Below are 21264 nucleotides of genomic sequence, written 5' to 3' on the forward strand. Positions count from 1 at the left end.
TACCAATATCTAATTCCAATTTCACTGCAATTAATTCAATAAAAAAAAATGTGTGCGTGTACTAGTGTACACACGTAAGAAGTGAAACTTCTTTATGACCTTATTTTTCGAAAAATGATAAATATATGCAACTTTACAGAAATTGGTTAAATAAAGTTATATTAGATAATGTTTAACAAAAGGCTTTTATTATAATAGACATGAATACAAATACAATTATTTCATTTAACCTTATTACTACTAAGATTATATCAGAATTTCTTTAATTGTAATAGAATTATTACTATCATTGTTATCGTTATTATATATTTGTGTTCGCGTCGAATCTCTTCGGATCAACCGTGGTAGAGACAAGAAAAAGATGGCGCGGAACTAAAAAATGTGACGATTTGCTTCAAAATTTCTCCCATACGTCGATAAAGAAGTTTCACTTCAAAAAGCAACAGATAGTAAAAACGGAATCACTAACTTACAGGGTAACCCTACTCTACACATGTGACTCTAAACATCATTTGTCTCTACACCATTTGTTTCTTTAACCGCTAGTTCAGTTCTTGAGGGCAAAGATTTAAGATTTTCAGGCGTTTCTTTAGAATGTATTTTTTGTAGTTTGTCATCCACATGTACCGCGAATGTCTCCTGTCCAGCAAATTTGGCTAAATCAGAGGACAACATTAAAGAACCTTCAACGTTTATTTTTGATAACAAGATGGAGGCTTGATACGCGTCACCGAAAATCATTTCGCTGAAAACAAAAATAAAATATAAATTTACAAATTCATAAAAACAAAGCACGTATTCTTTCAGTTTTTTTTCTCTGTCAAATTTTGCTTCAGTTTCGGTTAGAAACTCTCTAAAATTTTCGCGTACTAAATAAATATTTACCAAAAAGCAGAAAGATAGTAAGAGCCATTTTCTCGGCAGAACGCGGACCATTTATGAAGGGTCTCCTCTCCTATGCTATCCATGTGTCTGAAACAAACAAATAATAAAATCTAATTTAAAAAAAATATTTTGTCGACACTTTATATAAAAGAAAGCGATTATGTTATTTTGCAAATGGCAACTTCACAACTGTCAATTTTGATTTAACCGAATAAAAGCTATTTTGAGGGACCTCATAGCCTAGCGGTCTTATTAAGTGGCAGCTACGTAAGGGGTACCTACCGGGTTCGATTCCCGGTTCGAGGGCAAGTTTTAATTTAATTTAAATTTGTTCTCGGCCTTTGGGAGGGTTGTGCGGTACCGGGCGAGTGCCTTAACCGTACACGGAGGACACGGTCGAATTTCTAAAGACAAGCACGAATAATAAAAATCCTATACTTGACGCTGGCTAATGCACAAATCGTGCCAGAGCCATAAAAAAAAAGCTATTTATCTTATAATATTACCTTGTCTTAGCCAGTACATAAGCTTCTAAAAAGAGCCGCCCTTCAACCAGTGCATTGACAGCTCCTTTGATATCGTGAAGACTCAATAAAACCGCAGCCTTTCTATATACAACTCCACCGTACGATTCTGGCACTGAAATTAAAAACGTAGCAATTCTATTGAAGTCTAATGCTCATATGAAATATTTTCCAGTACACAAAGCTAATACAGTGAAAATTTCATTTAACGTCCCTCCATTTAACGACGAACTCCCAAAAGCGACGAAATCACTCGACGTTGGTTGGTTTAGCTTGTCTTCCATACAATGAACACTCTACATAGCATTACATCCACTCTCAATAACGACAATTAAATAATAAAATGTACTTTTAGGGTTGGCGAAATTAGTTAAAACTGCGGAACTGTGTACGTTCTTTTGTCGCTTTATTGTCCTAGCCCGTAAACCTCGACTGTCGCCATCGTATCGATCTTTTTAAGAAATCCGTTCTTCTGTTTACGAACTGATATTGCTTGAGCGTGATTTATGACGAAGATGACTCAATATCGCAAGATATGAATAAAACACGTGAATAAATACATCATAATTTCTGGTGCAGCAAAAATTACTAACACTAGTCTGAAATAAACTTTTTCTAGTTTTTTCTACTTTCTATTTAACGCCAACTCTCGTCCCTTGAGTGTCGTTATATAGACTTTACACTGTATTTAAAAAAATATGATTGTCAAGGATAAAATAAATAATTTAATTTTCATACTAAATTGATTATAGAGATATTGAGACAGTCCTTGTACGTGAGATGTTATAGTGCAAGTGTTTGAGTGTGTGTAGCGTGAGACAAAAGTGCACTGTAACGCGCCGTAACGTTTTTCTGTACCCAAGTATAGTAAAACGTTTCGTAATGTGTGATGTAAAATACTGGGAAGTCGAAAATAATATTAACAATAACGCGTAATTCAATCCCCGCCCCGCATAGTAACGTTTTACAAAAGGACCCCCCCCCCCAAATTCGTTACGTTACTTGAACAAAAAAACTTTTTACACTTTCGTGCATGTATGAAGTACAAATAATTACTTACAAATTGTTTTCTCAAGCTCTCCCTTCGCTGCCAACCTATCCATTTGAGCGAGATATAATTGCATTGTATCCTTCCAATATCTGTAATCAGTTTAATTAATTCGTTTTAAGATATATATTGTTGTTTTGAAGTGAGAATTATATGTTATTACATAAGTAAAGCTTTAAAAATAATGGTCAAAATTTATACCTGTAACTATTGAAAAAAAAATGTATTTGCAACGAAGAGGCATATTTTGTATTAATAAACACTTGAGGAATTTGAATAATTTGTTAAATCAAGAAATTCGTTATATTACAGTTATTATAATTACTCAATCATATTAGTATAAGCATACTTAAAATAGTAATTATTATTTTTTACGTTTAAAGAAGTTTAGAAATAAGTTATTTTTAATAACACAAATATTAAACTGTGTCGTGTTGAGACTGACAATTACGGAAGCTGCAAGAATCAAAACCAAAAAAAATTACACTCTGCTGATGACCCAAAATGTGTCTTGATCAATAAGAAACTTGGTCCATAATATTCATCAACATTATACAATTTTTTGATTGTTTGTTGCATGAATTGATGAAATTGTCTACTTTTTGGCAGGGCCTAGAAAGACTTTTTAAGCTATTGCATAGATTTTATCGCGGGCTTTGAGCGCGGCGACCGAATCAAGAAATTCCGTAACGAAAATAAACCTACCACCACTACCACTACCTAACCACAGCTGTATAATAAACTACCCACAGATATAAAAAATATTACTTCTATCAATTCATTCAAATCGAAGCTAAGTGAATATGTTAAACAAAATTACTTTAAAATTCATTTCTTATAATTACTTTTAATTCATATTTCTTTGTTTACTTTTATTTTTGAATTTATTGCATGTACAGTACTGCATGTACTGTGCTATATTTTATTGTGATTATTTTAAGAACGACTACAATGTTATGTTAATCTAGAGTATTATTCTCATGTAAGTGACATTTTTTGTCTTTTTGAGAAATAAAGTCTTTAAACCTAAAATAAACCTAACAAACGATGACATAATAAAGACCAATACGCGTTAGAGCGGGACAGAACGCATACTGCGTCTCAAATCGGTCTGACGAGATCGGTGACGTAGCGTAAGCGCGGCCGGTACGCGTTAGAGTGAGACAGACTATGTAGGCGTGTTAGTCTGAGTCTGGTAGAATGGTAGATTGAATTAATATCAAAGAAAAAAAAATACTGCATAAATAAAAATAAATAAATAATTATAATTGCATAAGTCGATAAAAATGCTATGCAATAGCTTAACCGCGTCAGTACCCGAGTACCACACGTTTGTTTTAATATAATACGTAATTATTCTATTAAAAAACATTATTCCATGAAATAACCGCGTAGTATATGTATACTAAACCGATGCTACTTTAAGATTGTATTGAAAAGTATACCTATATAATTTTATTAGCGCCTTTTAGGTGTTAAGAAATAGATAAAACAAATCATCTAATACTAACAATGGTTAAAAATAATAGACGACAAAAAACTCGTCATCATTACTAAAATAATTTTTACAATCATTTTAGTAGTTATAGAGAATAATGTTACAAACTAAAAAAAATATAAGTTTTAAGTTTATATAATATTTATAAGTTTTAGAGTTTTATTTATTAGTTTAAATTTTTTTGTTGACTGTGTGTAATTAATTATTTTTCGCTACTTCCCTGGGATTCTGTAACTCACTTTTCGAACTCACACAGCGGTTTTCACATCGGCGGTCGCTCTCAAATCAGTCGTGAAGCAGTCATTTTATGATTTGGCATTCTGAAAAGGAGGGAGCTTGTAGTTTATTGTTTATCAGAATGCCAAATTATAAAATGACTGCTTCACGACTGATTTAAGAGCGACCGCCGATGCGAAAACCGCTGTGTGAGTTCGAAAAGTGAGTTACAGAATCGCAGGGCTGTAATGGTAAAAACAATATTATTTTTGTAAACTTACTTGAATGACACACACGGGGCCAGGCTGACTAAAAATGGAGACAACAGATCGTTTTCGCTCGCGAATTGTACCATATTAGACATATCACCGCGTAATACCAATAACATCATGTACGCATCGAGCCTTCTTGCTTCTAAGTGTTGCTCCACTGTAAAAAATGTTAATGAATAATTTTTAAGTTTTAGAGAATCATAATTAAGAAAATCTACGAAAATTTTGCGACTCAAAATGTAGGGTAGGATTCAAATGCGAAACGCCTACCATATTCACAATTCACACCAATTGACCGAGTCCCATGCTAAGCTGGTGAAGCTTGTGTTATGGGTACTAGGCAACGGATATACATACATATTATAGATAGATAGACATATAAATACATATTTAAACACCCAAGACCTAAGCACAACACCAAATGCTCATCACATCGATGTTCGTCTCAGCCGGGGATCGAACCATATGCCATAAAACCTAACAGTCATAGCGAGATCTCGACTCTAAACCAAACATTTCTTAATTAATTTAAAATAATTGTACAATTATCCCACAACTTCTATGAGGTAGTTATGAGATGTGATCCAAGACACCAATTTTTGCAAGTGAATGTTCGACAAAATTACGCTCATAGAAACATCCTATTTTTGAGCGCTAATACTCTTGTGCAATAATTTATACAATTTATTTATATAAAACTATCTAAAAAAAACATTTGTGTACTTATGTACACGTGTTAGAAATTATACTACTTTGGCGTAACAAGATAAAAATCTTTTCAAATATTTAATCTCCCGCCTAACTACTACGACACCAACAATAGAAAAAAAAATTCTCATCATTTTTCCCAAACGCGCCAAAAGAAGTATAATTTCAAAAATCAAGTTCCTAAATAAAATAGTAACCTAATTTTTGTCATTGACGTTCATGTGTTCTATAAAATAAATTATATTTGGATTTAAATTTTTTAATTACAAAAAATAATAAAATTCTGAATATACTCACTCTCCAAATCCAGTGCAGAATTGAAATCGTTAGTGCTTCCAAAAAGTTTCAGGAAATCCATTTGAAATTCTTCCTCATCACCCCTTTCACTGATCTTTAGCATTTTCTCAGCGATTTTCCTCAATTTGGCTGGATTCATCGGATATATTTGTCTCCCAACAGTTGGTAATAGAAATTTCTTAGAAGGCTTCACTCGCTCGGTGGCTTCCGTCGCTGTATCTTCAGACTTATCTTCTGACTTATCTTCTGATTTAATAGCTTTCTTCGTTTTCCTTTCCTTAACTTTTTCGTGCTTCATTTCTAAAAAATAATTTAATTTTATACATAGTTTTACTATACGTTATACATAATTATAAAAATTAAAAAAATAATAATATTTAATAACTTTTAAAAAAAAGGGCCTCATAGCCTAGCGGTCTTATTAAGTGGCAGCTACAAGAGGGGTACCGGGTTCGATTCCCGGTTCGAGGGCAAGTTTTAATTTAATTTAAATTTGTTCTCGGCCTTTGGGAGGGTTGTGCGGTACCGGGCGAGTGCTTAAACCGTACATGGAGGGCACGGTCGAATTTCTAAGGCGGCAAGCAGTGAATATGCTACCTAAGAAAGGAGACTGTGAAGGTTTAGAACGTAGCAATACGTTCTAGGCCGAGGATGGCAAATTACAAGGGCGAATTATAAAAATGTTATACTTAACGCTGGCTAATGCACAAACCGCGCCAGAGCCATAAAAAAAAACATATATAAACATTAATTAATTTCCTGGAACATATGTATAATAGGTATCAACTAATTATTTTAATAGAATTAATTGAAACTAATTATTTCCAGAAGCTTAAGACAAAATCCAATCAGTACTGCCAGAGGAATTTGTATGAGAATGACATTAGCTAACCCTTTGTCACGTGATCGTATTTGGGGCAGTATGCTTTTGTGCGGAATTTCAATGAAATTCTTTGAACATCTATCCGCTATAGCAAATAGAAGTTACAGGATATTAGGGAGCGTTCAAGTATTAGGTAACGAATTTTTTCCCTTTTGTAAAACGTTACTATGCGTGGTGGGGATTAAATTACGCGTTATTGTTAATATTATTTTCGACTTTCCAGTACTTTACACCACATAATGGTAACTTTTAGGTATAAAGAGTCACTGGGTGGTCGCGAAACCTTTTACTATTGGGAACAGAAAAACGTTACGGCGCGTTACATGGGGGGGGGAACGTTTTAAAATAGTAGAATCATATTCAGCATAAGTGTATAATTACCTTCATAAGAGTCGGCCGTAAAGTCTCGAATATCCCACAAGCGCAAAGTATAGTCGGCGCCGCCAGACAATGCCGTATTTGCGAGTTGCGGGAACGAAGCCCATCCCACAGCCAAGGACTTCTGCGTGTGACCACCGAATATGTGCGTACACGCACCTTGCACTACGTCCCATACCTATCGCGAATAAGAGCGTAACATTTAATCTTCTTCACATACTGTGTAGTGTAATGTGTGCTTTTATTTCTGACCGAAGATTAATTTAATTAAAAACTGATATGTACAAGGTGTAAACGATGTGCCATGTATAAACATTTGCGTATCCAATATAAATGAACTCATTTTTATAAGAATTCCCTAATCGTAAATTTGTCCTGGTCTAATAAAGCGTCTTCAGTATACCAATAACAAGGACCAATATGACTTTGTATTACGGAATTTCTGAACCTATTAAGAAAGATCTGTCATTGCTATGTATAAAAAAAAAATATAAATTATTTCCTGTCCGAAATACAGCAACGATCAGCAATCTTTAAATCTAATTTTGGCAAATAAATTAATGATAAAACAACACAATCAAATAAAAAATTATATAATCATTGCTACACTGTACATTTATGAATGTAAAAAATTAAAAAAAGAAGATCCAAATTTTCATTTACTACTAGTAACCAAGGGAGCGTTCTAGTATTACGTAACACAATTTTTGGAGATTATTGACCCCCCCCCCCATGTTACTCGCCGTAACGTTTTTCAGTACCCTAGTATAGTAAAACGTTTCGTGACCACCTAGTGACTCTTTAGTTACTATTATGTGGTGTAAGTCGAAAAAAATATTAACAATAACGCGTAATTTAACGTAATTTAAAACCCGCCCCGCATCGTAACGTTTTACAAAAGGATCCCCCCCCCCTCCCAAAATACTTTACGTACTTGAACGCTCCCCAAATCAAAAACTGGTAAGAAACACTCCACCACTCTTTTTAATCGCCAAGTTTTGTACAAGGATATTTATAAGGAACTGCATCAATTACGCCATGCTTTGCTTGACATATATGAAGGTCCAATTCATGAGAGATTCATGGGTAATATAGGCCTATAGGGATAGATAATATCGAATTATAATGTATACTTACTCGTACAGTATTATCATCCGAGGAAGAGAGCAAATAGTGGTCAATATGAGGATTCCATGCCACTTGAATTACGTGGGCTTTGTGACCTGCTAGCATCTTCCACGTCACTATCTTTGGACTATCTGGAATATAGGTTTTTTTAACCGACTTTAAAAAAGGATGTTGTCAGCTTGATGATTATTGGATTTATGTAATATTTTAGCATAATGATTAGGCTTTATAGTAGGTGTGGTAAATTTTGTAATCACGATATTTAGTTAAACTCAATGAACAGTCCAAGTTTTATCAAAATCGATTCATTAGTTTCTGAGATATAGGAATCCATTCATTTCTGAAGAGGATGTATATAATAAAGGTACCTACTACCTAGGTTATATATAATGCAGACTTAATTTTCAAAATTACTTTTTGGAAATTAAAAAATAAGTGAAGAAGAGAATGGAAACGGACATGGACAAGATAGTGGAAACTATCTTGGAGTTTAAAAAAAAACAATTTATGTTTATCTAAAGTGTTTGTTTTAAAACAAAATAAAAACATTAAATTACACAGTTTTCTAGAAAAATGCTTCCATGAGCGTCTATCAAATCCGTCACTTTATCGACTGTATGTTATTAATTTGAAATTTAAAATACATGGATTTTTTTATGTTACCGTAATATTTAATCAATGTAGTATTCAAATATGATAAAAAGTGGATTTTGGATTTTTTTTCAAATCCGACCGATTCGATCCGATTAGTTTTTGAAAGAACTTTGTGAGATAAACTTTTATATTTACCTCCTTCATCATCATACTCAAGTATAGCAATAAGATTCTGCTTGTCCAAAGAGCTGACAGCGATGAGATTCCGTAGAGGAGAGTCTTCACTGGAGGAAGATATCTGCTGCGGATGCCAATCCGCCTTATGGATCGTTTTACTGAAAATTAATTAGTGAAATTTAAAACATAGAGTCTTAAGGATTCAATCCCAATTTATGAGGGTAGATAAAGTTCCGTAGCGCTCCCGCCTAGAGAATTCTCGAACATCGTTCTCAGGGATATATAAGCGAGCCGAAATGCAATCTATTAGTTCAGTTTTGAATGCGATTTCAAGTGATAAACACCGAAGAGATAAAGTGTGAATATAGTGAAGACAAGTGATAAAGTACTGTGTGAAGTGTGTGTAATTAATGTAATTAGTGGCAGTATTTTGTGTTAGTGTAATCAGTGAATTTCTGTGCGAAATTTCCGATTTTTTTGTGTAAACAAATTCCTCGTTGATTTAATTGAAAATAAACTCTTGAGAGATCTACGGCTTTCTATCCGATCCCCTAGAACGTAACAATATGAACTTACTTATATAAACTCATAAATCAATGGTTAATAAAAAGTTAAAACGCAACGAAGTTATTTGCTTAAATTCTGCAGCGCTCAAAACAAATAACGGCTGGTGCGCAATTTAGCGCTTTAATAAGTGGATTATATACGCTGAGGATAAGAATAATTACCTAATCATAGAAATCAGAAGTTGGCAACACAGGAAAATATCAAATTGTTAAAATTATAATGTTCAGTTCAGCTTTAAACAGTTAATTCTATGGCATTCTTTACAAACTGTAAAAGTAGAATATAGCCCGGTCATTTTAGAAATAAAAATAGTGATCAAATAAAGAAAATTCCGACAAAGCCAAATCTTCGTAGAGACCTTAGGTTTACCACAAGGAATAAAGTCCGTGAAGTATGTAGAACGTGATTCTTACAAGCGCAATATCTGGGAAATAGTGGGTCTTAGCGAAAAAATCATAGGGACCATCCATTTTTATAGAGAATTTTAAGATCTACAACTTTGCTGAGAGGTACTTTTTCGATAAAACTTACCGTTTTCGAGAAAAATCCAAAAAACCTAAAATTTTGACTTTGGGCCCCGAATAAGTTTCTAAGCTCACCATGGGACTGATGGGGACTTTTGACACTTTATTCCTTATGGTAAACCTAAGGTCTCTACGAAGATTTGGCTTTGTCGGAATTTTCTTTATTTCAATTGTCTAAAATGACCGGGCTAATAAATAAATCATATTTACCTAAAGATAAAAGCAGCCGTTTGGTTTTGGTGTGTCTCTGTATCTAATATTGCAATTCCACCGGCGGTACTTCCCACTAGTAAGCCCCGCGAGCTATATTGCACGGCACAAAGATTCCATTTATTGCCCTCCACTTGCACCGGTATTTGTATAGGATCTGAAAATAATAATTAGTTCAATTTTTTTTTAAATTCTTGTAAAAATAAGTCAAAAATGCATGCGATTAACGTGAAAATCAGTAAAAAGCAACAGATTGCAAAATCAGCAATTATTATTTGTATTGACTACTACTATTTTAATATACAAATTGAGTGGTCGAGGGCTGTAAATTCAGACTTCTTATTTAATCGTGTATTTTTTCAATTTTCAATTTTTTAAATTGCAATCTACTTAACGTTTAAAGAACTTTATTTCTCATTACAAAAAATATTTTTTATTTACATGAGAAATTTAATATTAAGTATATACGAACGAGATACACGTCGCCATCAGCTAGCCCAATTTTAGTCTAATGGTCCCATTCTGATGTGTATCTTTAATGCCCTTTTGAACTGATCAAACACGCTAATGTTACGAATCTTAGACGGCAACCGATTAAACAATTGCACACCCTCATACCTAATAGATCTCTTTAAATAATTTGTGCGCGGCTTTGGCAAGATAAGCAAACTCGCTCGACGAGTATTGCGTGTAGTGGTGTATTTGATTTTATTAAATGATAAGTTACTATGTAGAGAGTTATTTAAAATTTTTTTAATAAGGATACAGGTGCTATAAACATATAGTTGTTTAATCGTCATAATTTTAGTTTCTTGGTAGATTTTATTAGTAGGTGTTAAAAAATTGTATCTGAATAGTGCTTTTATTAATTTATTTTGTAGTGTTTGTATTTTAGAAATTTTGTTTTTGCATGCTGTACCCCATATTTCAATTAGGTATATGAAATGTGGCTTGACCAAACAATTATAGATCAAATGACGTACAGATTGCGGAATGCATTTAGATATTGACCAAAATCTGCCTATAAGTGATTTTAGTTTTGTAATTATGTTATATATATGACAGTTCCATTTTAAATTTGTATCCATTCTAAGACCCAGATATTTCTCCCATTTTTTGTTATTGATTTCAACGTCTTGAACTTTAAGCGGTTGAAAGATAGGAATGAGTTTATTTGTTGCCTTGAATATTACATAAGATGTTTTTGAAATATTAATTGTTAGAAGATTTTGTTGAAACCAAGAAGATAGAACATTTAGGTCTGATTGAGCTTGAGCAACCATAGTCTGGATATTTGAACCAAAGTAAAATAAGCAGGTGTCATCAGCGTAAAGAGTGATTCGGCCGTGTAAACCGAGTTCGTGAATGTTGTTAATATATATTAAAAATAACATTGGACCTAATATAGATCCTTGTGGGACGCCGCATGTTACTGGTATTTCTGAACTTTGAGCATTACCTATTTTTACTATCTGGGTTCTGTTTGATAGATAAGATTTGAATAATTTTAGTGCACAATCTTTTATTCCTATGCATTCTAATTTTTTAAGCAATAAGTTGTGGCTTACGGTGTCAAACGCTTTTTTCAAATCAATAAAGACACCCAGCGCCGTTTTCTTAGAGTCAATATTTTGTTTTATGTCGCTAATGAGATCGGCTGTGGCTGATAAAGTGCTGCTTTTTGATCTGAAACCATATTGGCGTTTAAAAATGAAATTGTTAGTTTGCAAGTAAGTGTCAAGTCGTGAGTAAATAATTTTTTCTAATATCTTTGATATTGTAGGTAGAATAGATATTGGTCTGTAATTGCCGGGTTCGGTTTTGGGGCCAGATTTATGGATAGGAGTAACTCTGGCCTTTTTAAGAGAATCCGGAAATTCACCTTTATGCAGCAGCTTATTAAAGCAGATCGAGAGATATTCAGAAATATGATCAATTACACATTTTATTGTTTTAGTATTGATCCCATCTATTCCAGTACTACAATTCGTGTTTAGTGTTTTTATTATATTGGTGATTTCAAGTGTTGTGCATGGATTAAAGTTAGATAGTTCAGAGTTAAGACTTTGAGGAAGTGCTAGTGTAAATTTAATGTGAAATTGTGTTGGTATTTCATTGGCTAGTTTTAGCCCTATGGTAGAAAAGTATGTATTAAAAGCAGCACAAATATCGGTTGTTTGAGTTAACTCTTTAGTGTCTATAATAAGTTTGGAAGGTGTGCAATCTTTATCTAGCTTGTTACTAGCCAATTTATTTATTAGACTCCACATTTTTTTCGGGTTTTTAGCGTGTTTAATAAATTCGTTGGAGAAGTAATTATCTTTAGTTTCCCTTATTTTCCTTTTGACCGTATCTCTTATAGTAGTATATTGTGCTTGAACCACTATATTTGTAGGATCTTTTTTCAGTTCAGCCCATAATTGGTTTCTAAAGTGAATTGCACTAATGACTTCTCCACTTATCCAATCTTTCTGAGGTGGATTAAGTATCTTTTTCTTTACTTGTTTGCATTTCCTTACACAGTCCTTAATCGTATCTTCTAGTAAAGAATAATCAAGTGTTGCTACATCTAAATTGTAGGTCGTGAATAGTTTGTTAAATTTAGCATAGTCAATGCCTTCATATTCAGAGTATATTAACTGCGGGGCTTTGGATTTTTTTAACTCGATATAAAGTTGCCTATGGTCAGACATTCCTGTCTCAATAAATGCCATATGAAAACGGTCACTTCTTAAATTTGAGCACACGTGGTCGATTATTGATTTACGTGTTTTCGAGTCACGTGTACAATATTTTTACGTACGTTTTACGTTTTTTTACGTACAGTACGTGATGATCGAAACAACGGTTATTGACGGGACGTTGCCACAATTACTAAACTATTGACTTTTAACAGCGGCAATCACAATCGTTTACGTTTTTACCCCTTCATTATAAATGATGTGTTACTATGTATTTTCTATGTAAAAGAATGGTAGCCCACGTTTAATAAAATAAACTTTATTTATTGTACAACAAAACGAAAAAACAAACACTTCAAATAATATACTAGTAGTATATTGTAAAAACAGTCGTATTAAGTCAAAGGTGTGGAGTAAAGCTACGGTTTCCTAGAAAAGCGGTGCCGTTATCCAACGGACGTAATGTAACGTTGGGTGACGTCACCCATACGTTGTCTATAAATAACATCGGAGTAGGTTTTCTAGAGAACGTTGAGTGTCACCGTAACGTCAAATAGCGGGGCTGTCATTTGCATGACGGCCGTCATAGCGGTGATAAACAGTAGTTCAAAGCTTTTCGCGTGTAGAGGTGCGCATATTTAATTAATACAATGAAATGATGAACATCATTTGTTAAAAATCATGAAGCTTTGTACAATATCAAATCCAAAGAGTACAGACATGCTCAGATGAAGCAAAATTTGTGGAACGAAATTAGAATATAATATATCAAAAAATACGATCGCACTACTCTCTAGGAAACCACAGCTTGGCCACCGTAAAGACAGGCATTTTTAACAACCGTAAAATTACGGCCGTTAGTTAACGGCACCGTTTTTCTAGGAAACCGTAGCTTTAACGTACGTACGTAATTTAATAGTTACGGTAGTAATAGAAATGTAAGGATAGATTTTTAGAATAAAAATCGTAAAAGTTATTCGTGGACGTATTTTGTACTAAATGGAAAGACAACATCGTTAGAACAGAATACGTAGACTATATATTTTGTATGGAAACTTTCGAGCTGTCAAAAATTGTAAAGATCGAGCTGTCAAATATCGTATTGACGTATAAACATGATATACAAAAAACCCAAGATGCACACTCAACGTCTAAAAACGTCCTCAAAAAATGAGCGCAACATTCTAAATTGTGCGCTCATTTCAAATAGTCTCGCGTCTAATAAGTGAAGTCGATGTTATTTATTTGTGTTTTTTTTTATAAATAAATTTATTTACTTTTGAACTTTTTTGTGTGTAGTTTTTAACAAATATATTTACGCTATATAAAGTGTAGGTGAGGAGGTAACGGTGTAGGTAAGAAAAAACTTTTTAACCGGATTAAAGTTATGTATTATTATAAATTTACAACTATTTAACATCCAACACCTTTTGTCTTCAGTCACCGTGACCACGCACGCTGTAAAGCACCCGAAAAGTCGGATAAATTTAAAATTATGTTAAATAGTTGTAAATAAAAAAGTCATATTCGACTCCACTCAATACCTTGTCCTACCGACCACGGTCGGTCGTAAAAATGTATTGCTTTAAGTACGTATACACTGCGTTGTAATAACAACTTTAAGCAATTCGTGTAAGGTTGATTTTTCAATAATATATGCTTGTAACATATACTGTTATAGACATACTGTTATAGAAAGGGACAGAAATAGTGTTTCAGGACACTTTCGAGCGTTACGTTTATTCGAGACTGTGCATCTTGGGTTTTTTGTATATCAATGCGTATAAACGACCAATACTTGACAAGGCAAGGGTAATGTTGACGTTTACTTACCATCGTTGGCGTTCTTGGTATTGTACATGACCAATTCACCACCCCCACACGCGTATAAGTTATCCCCTTGACCCCAGCTGATGGAGTACACCCCTCCACGTCCGCCCGGTACCAGCAGACGAGCTGGTTTCTCAGCCTTGCCGCTTGTGTTTATTAGACCTACCTACAATGTTAACTTTGTGCAATTACCAATATTAATATTCTAGTTTTTTTTATTACTAATAAAAAGGGTAAAAATAATGTCATAGTTTCAAAAAGTAAATTCGAATTAATAATTTCATAATTCAAATTTTTTAAAGTCGGTTTAATATCTCTATCTCTCTCTACTATAACAATTTTCGCCAGTGAAATGAAATCGAAGAAATTAATCTATTATTTATTTTTAAAATTATGATATTATTTCATTGTTAATGTATTATTTACTTTTTTATTATTAATCATAAACCATGTATATGCAAACGTACAATACTAAAAATCACTTTTTGGTTTCTGAACGAACAAACATAATACAAATTCAATACCCGCGATTCTCCAGTCGAAAAGGCCAAAAGACCCTCTGTAGTGGGATGCCAGGCAACAGTCAACACTTTTCCTTGGACATTCTGCCAATATGTTCGTATGATACCTTTTGACAGTTTATTATGGTCTTCATCGAGATCAGTTTCCCACACACGCACTGCGCCATCTCCCACACATATGGCATATCTGGAATTATGTGAATCCTTTAAAATATATTTAATGCAAACATAGCCAAGTAATATTGAAAATATTATAACTATTATAATTTTAACTAAAAACAGTAATACTAATAGTGACAAACGCCCGAACCCACAATCCAAAATCTTAGATTGAAAGCAATCGGAGATCAGACCGTGACAGTCGATCCATCTCCTATCTGCATCCCAATAACCAAACCCTACGAAGACAATCCATTTTAGGCGACGGATAAAATGCCTATTGTCGTTCAATTTTACCGAGTTTTCACTCATATTTGATAATTAATGTAAACCAAATAAAACCGTACAAATAACATTAAAATTTAAATGTGTGTTTAAAACATAACAAACAGTTTTTTTAATTATTTAAAAAACTGGTGTAAGTCAAAATCTGTTAAAATAATTAACCGTTGGAATCGAGCTTTCGTCAACTTTAATACAAAGGTCTATCCACAGACACCGATACAACCTCCCATGGATAGCTTGTATCGACAGATGGCTATTACAATCCGTCGATTGGTTATGGGCACACTTGTTGCAACATTTGGATTAAGATTACTATCTCAGATGGATTATGGATTGAGATAGGTTATTAATAAGCCAATGGGCAAGAAATCAGTATGGAGAGGTTCTGCCCAATCTAAAATCTAAGTAAAGGAAAACAATTAAGTATAGGAAAATTTAAAATAGAATAAAACAAACCATGCTATCAGCCTCAGTGACAAACCAAAAAACAAAAGAAATTGTTGACATTTATTATCATGACAGCGTTATGTCGTACGGTATTCTACTGTGGGGTGCTGCTGCAGAGGTTCAAGCCATATTTGTGCTGCAGAAGCGGGCTGTTCGGGGTATTTGTTGTGTTTCTCCAAGGGAGTCGGTACGGAATAAGTTTAAGGAATTAAATATTATGACACTATCTGGTCAATATATTCTTGAAGCCTTGTTGTATGTCCAAAAAAATATAAACGATTTTAAAACAAATGGTGACTTTCACCAGTATAATACGCGAAATAGAACTAATTTGAGTGTACGACCAACCAGGCTCCAAAAGATAAACCACTCCTTATATGGAAATTGTATTCGTTTTTACAACAAACTCCCAAGCGAAATTAGAGTATTATCACTAAATAAATTCAAAGCCCTCGTTAAACGAAAACTAATCAACAAAGCTTTTTATAAATTTGAGGACTACTTAAATGATCCTAATCCTTGGAATTGATTTGCTAGAGTTCAAAAAATTTGTATGACAATACTTGGCGATTAAAAAGAGTGGCGGAAAGTTTCTTGCCAGTTCTTCTTACCCGCTCTACGCCCTTGACTTGCGAACTGGTAGTAAATGTAAATTTACGATTAATTTAACTTGACGATTCAAAAGTGTACTTGGTTACCCACTTGAATAAAGATATTTTGAGTTTGAGTATTTATTAGATTATGATAATACTTACTGCCTTGCATCATATGGACAGGGGTCAATCATATACACATAGCCACCAGCACTATTATACTGTCCCACACATTTTTTATTTTCCACTGAATAACATATCATATTCCTGTCTTGAGAAATAGTCCACACTACCCAATCTTCTTGTTTCAATCCATTGTTAGATTTCTCTTCAATTTTATCCTCAGACTGGTCTTTGGACTGTTGTCTTGGTGCATTTGTTGAGATAGCGTAAAGACCACGTTTATGTAATATGTGTTCAACACTCCAATGTAATTTGTTTTTGCTGAAATATACTTATATTACTTTTAAAATTTATTAGAATTAGTTTTATAAGATGGCAAAAAATAGACTTTATATCAAGAAAAAGCAAGTATTTTGAGTTAGAATATAATGGCCTTGATATGGTGTTTCCCTTGTTAGTGTTTATAACCAAACTCCTCCAAAATGGCTTAACTGATTTTGATGTATTATTATTTTTTATGTTAATCATTTTAAAACGTTGACATTCCTTACTTAACCTTTAATTTTAAAATATTATTCTAGGTATAATTTATCTGCAAAAGTATAGTATAGTAGCTTTTGCAAACTTCTAATTATCTTAATAAAGAACAAAAGTAAAATAATCACCTGTCTAGTTTAAGGGGATTGCATCTAAACAGCTCACTCTTGCCATTTGATATTAGTAAAATATCAGGTCGATACCACAATAAATTTGCCCACATTGGTGTTTTCAGTTTGTTGTTTCTATTGTGACCACTGATGACACAGCTACTAACCAATTTGCCAGATTTGGACCAAATTCTTACACTTCTGAAAAGTTATATAATATATTAAATTTAATTGCCTCTATAATTAATTTATAGACATTAACAGTGGCATACTCTCTAACTTCCAATAGTGAATCATATGAGATTAATAATACCCATGAGTTTTTGCAATAATTGGAAATAGACGACGCCGATATATGTCCAGTAAGCTATTGTTAAGCATAGATGACGCAAATTGCTTAAGAAATTAACCTTATTAATAGATCTGTAAGAGAGTAACAAGAGTATGTACCTCATTACCATTTGAGTAAACAATAGATTTGCTTTTAGAATTATAGAAAAAGACATTTGAAAAAAAAATATTTAAATTATCAATAAAGCATTATTCCTACAGATCTTTCAGTGAGAAAAGCAGCATTTTCAGTTCTTACAGAACAGAGTGTACCAATTATAAAAGGCCAGCAAACATGCATGCAAGCCTTCAGGGATATGTGAGTGTCTATGGGCCGCGGAAACACTAAACATCAGGTGTCCCTATGGACCATTTGCTGTTCCTTTAAAATTACTAGAAATTATTATTGAATTTATTTTTTACCCAGCTTTTCCAATAGAAGCTAAAAGATGTTTGTGTATATGAGTACTAGCCTCTTCCACTATTTGAATAGAATTTTCTTTACTATCCGAATGTAGTTTTTCTGCATTAAGATTTTCTTCAATATCTCCATCAACTTTTTTAACAAGGCTATGAATAGATTCTTCAGGTTCATTCTTTCTCTTTAACAGATCCTCTTTTAGTTTTAAGCATTCACTCAGAAAGTCATCTTTATTCTCTTCTTTTTCTTCCCTAATTTTTACCCTTATTAATTCTGGTTTATATTTTTTGTGCCCAAATTCCTCTTCCTCATGATCTTTGTATATGTCAAACATATCATCTTCTTGAACTATTGACTTTTCAAAACTATCATCAGGCAAATCTTTTGCCAATCCTGACTCATTTAACTTATCTTCTTCAGTGCCATCTAGTCTTATTTTAGCTAATCTATCAGATAATTGGGACTTAGCCTCAGTGGTTTCTAGAGATTTTTGTAATACAACCTCATATTGTGGACACCAAGACACACTTATTGTTTCTTCATTCTGCCCTCTTACTTTGTATAGTACTTTACCTTTATCTGCAACAAAAACATTTCTATATATTTAGAATTTCACACACATATATTTTGTAAGAAAATAAACCTATCTAAAATCTTTACTCACCATTCAAATCCAGTACAATAATTATGCCCTGTTTAGTACCCACCGCTACATTAAAAGGCAGATGAGGGGAACATGCCATACATGTTGGCTTAAAATTTCTTAGAAATTTATCATAACTTTTAACAACATTAGAGGCAATATCCCATTTGACTAAATTACCAAAACTGCCAATTGTAATGACATATGTTTCATTAATATAACCCACTCCTACAACTTCCTGTAAAGCAATATTAATTTTTAGATATACTTCACTAACTAGACACTTAAATATTTTAATAATTAATAACTTTAATTAAATTTACTAGTGTGTATGTACTAGTGTCTGCTTATAATCACATACATTGAATATGAAACATTTCCAATTTACGTGGTTAAATGTATAACATTAAATAATAAATAAACCATGTTACCTCATTTTCTTTGTGATGCAAGTCATGGCTCTGCTCAAGTTTTATCTTGATACTTTTGTTTATTTCAGTAAATGACCATTGCTTTACCATACCATCTCCACTGCCAGCAACAATATATCTCTTTTCAGGCCATTCGGGAGATATATCTACACTGACTATCCTATCAACAAAAATATCAAGGGGTTAGCTTTATATAAATTTTAATGTTTAAATATAATTTTTATGTTTAATAAAAAATAAATACTTAACAATAATTTACTTACTTCTCACCATGTGCTCTATTAATATAGTGTGTCTGATAGCCCTGGCCATTTTCATCAGGTTTATTAAATGGTTTACAAATACAAAGACCTTTACTAGGTCCTCCATAAATAAGCCAGCCATCAGAAGTCACAGCTAAAATCGTTGTTTGAAACCAATTCGGCGACGGAAAAATTACAGTATCATCCATATTCAATTAAATTTGATAATTATTAATTAATCTAAATTAATCACTTCCAGTAAAACGTACGGCCGATAAAATTAAGATATTTCATACAATGCTGAAATCTGAATCCACTCTTGGGTTTTAATCACGATTTCTTATTTAAAAATGAACCGGCACCAAATCTTTCGGTTAAAATTTTAACGTCACAGACCACATTCAGATATGTTTTTTTTTTTTTTTTTGGAGTTTATGGCCTGGTATACATTAATTATCAGATATGTGTTAAGCATGTGCTACACGGTATGAAACGGCGGTTTGAAACTTTGGTTTCAAACCGTGTGGATAGTTGTTTTATGCCAAATTTCGTTTAACCTTGGTATGCCCTTGGCAGCACGCTTTGCGTTGCAAACCGCGACCAAAACCGTTGGTTTGAAACCGTCTAGCCGCTTGTTTAAAACCACGCGTTCGGCAGTCGTGCTGCGGCGGCGAGAGTAGACGCACGCGACGACGACGTTGTGCACAATGCCACAAGAAGCAAATGAACGTGAAGTTATTACCGAATTGCTCGAATTATACAGAGAATTGCCATGTCTTTGGGATAGGGATGTGAAAAAAAAATCGATTTTCTACGCGATTTTTATGTTTAAAATAATCTATTATTTTTATAATTGAAAATCAATCATAGTCGATTTTTTATCTGCCACCTCCCGACATTATGTCTGGTATTTTATAACCCGGACCTCGAACTATTAGGGATATTCGATATACAACGATGTTTACAATGCGATACATTGAATCCGATTCTTTGAAGAAGTATTGTTTTTTTGTAAAACGTCGAAAGGATGATAAAACTATATTAACTTAAAAGTAAAATAAATTTATTCAGCAGCACAAGACTACATACAATTAAAAATACAACAAAAATACTGCAATGTGCTACTGAAAAGGCATACACTCAGCATTTATCAAATTTCACCTAAAATCTATCAAAACGAGATTTAGTTAATTTCGATTTTGATTATTCTTAAACGTTAATTTGTGTTTATAATTTCTATTGTTGACTATTAATTAAAAAAACCATGAAAAATAAAAAATTTAGGGTGTTTATTTTGAAATTAATTCAAAAATTAGGAAAAAATCGATTAATAAAAAAAAATCGATTATGATTTTTTACGCAGAATGTCACATCCCTACGAAGACGTCTTATCAGCGCAACGTTATTTTGGACACTGTTGGTTTTAAACCGTGTAGCCGAAAAGCGCAACTCGCTTTTATTTCGTTTCAAACCGCCGTTTCATACCGTGTAGCACATGCTTTAGACCTCACCACAGTTATCACAGATTTTGCCTCAGATTTCTGAATCTGTTTCATAATCATTTGTCTTATAGCCAAGTTGGTGATCAGCCTCCTGTGCCTAACACACGCCGTGGACTTTTAGGTCTAAGGCAACCGGCCCTCACGATGTTTTGCTTCACCGTTCGAGCAAATGTTAAATGCACACATAGAAAGTAAGTCCATTGGTGCACAGCCGGGTCGAACCTACTAACCTCGACCGAGATGAGAGTCGCACGCTGAAGCCGCTAGGCCAACACTACTGCAAAAAGTAAAATACCGACATTTAAATTTAGTATGGATTCGATATGATGCGAGAATCTTTCGAGTACTCGTAGGTATACCCTTAACAAAATTCCCAAAACAAACTCTCGATTGGCACATCCCTATTCCCTACTTGAAAAACTTTAAGTCTGTGAGTGTGTGCAATGTTACAAAACTTATTATTTTTCTTTTGTAAAGACTTGTATTGGAATAGTCAAAAA

At 33.3% G+C, this 21264-nt stretch overlaps 1 protein-coding gene across 2 annotated transcripts; it reads right to left on the minus strand.

Annotated features, from left to right (window-relative positions):
- Positions 1-274: 274 nt before the first annotated feature.
- On the minus strand, positions 275-19651 carry LOC125059275 (gem-associated protein 5-like). Of its 2 annotated transcripts, XM_047663641.1 has the most exons (19): positions 19284-19651; positions 19021-19180; positions 18611-18827; positions 17949-18525; positions 17214-17396; positions 16588-16869; positions 14945-15128; positions 14424-14586; positions 9910-10066; positions 8627-8766; positions 7847-7968; positions 6713-6887; positions 5449-5748; positions 4453-4600; positions 2470-2549; positions 1392-1524; positions 886-972; positions 469-745; positions 275-436 (listed from the first exon to the last, which is right to left on the minus strand). In XM_047663641.1, the coding sequence occupies exons 1-18, from the start codon at positions 19469-19471 to the stop codon at positions 502-504; spliced, it is 3540 nt and encodes a 1179-aa protein (XP_047519597.1). In that variant the 5' UTR covers positions 19472-19651; the 3' UTR covers positions 275-436; positions 469-501. The 2 variants fall into 2 exon arrangements, with proteins under 2 accessions (XP_047519597.1, XP_047519596.1); XM_047663640.1 differs by having other exon boundaries at positions 275-745.
- Positions 19652-21264: the final 1613 nt, after the last annotated feature.

This window comes from Pieris napi, chromosome 19, assembly GCF_905475465.1.
Source record: "Pieris napi chromosome 19, ilPieNapi1.2, whole genome shotgun sequence".
Taxonomy (NCBI): Eukaryota; Metazoa; Arthropoda; class Insecta; order Lepidoptera; family Pieridae; genus Pieris; species Pieris napi.

Bases quoted from the DNA above. Each gene is read 5' to 3' on its own strand.
- LOC125059275 (XM_047663641.1), bottom strand. From the start codon at position 19,471: ATGGATGATACTGTAATTTTTCCGTCGCCGAATTGGTTTCAAACAACG. The intron at 15,129-16,587 runs GTAAGTATTATC...ACATAATTCCAG, and splicing joins TGTCCATATGATGCAAGGCA to ATATGCCATATGTGTGGGAG. The intron at 973-1,391 runs GTAATATTATAA...TGTTTGTTTCAG, and splicing joins TATGTACTGGCTAAGACAAG to ACACATGGATAGCATAGGAG.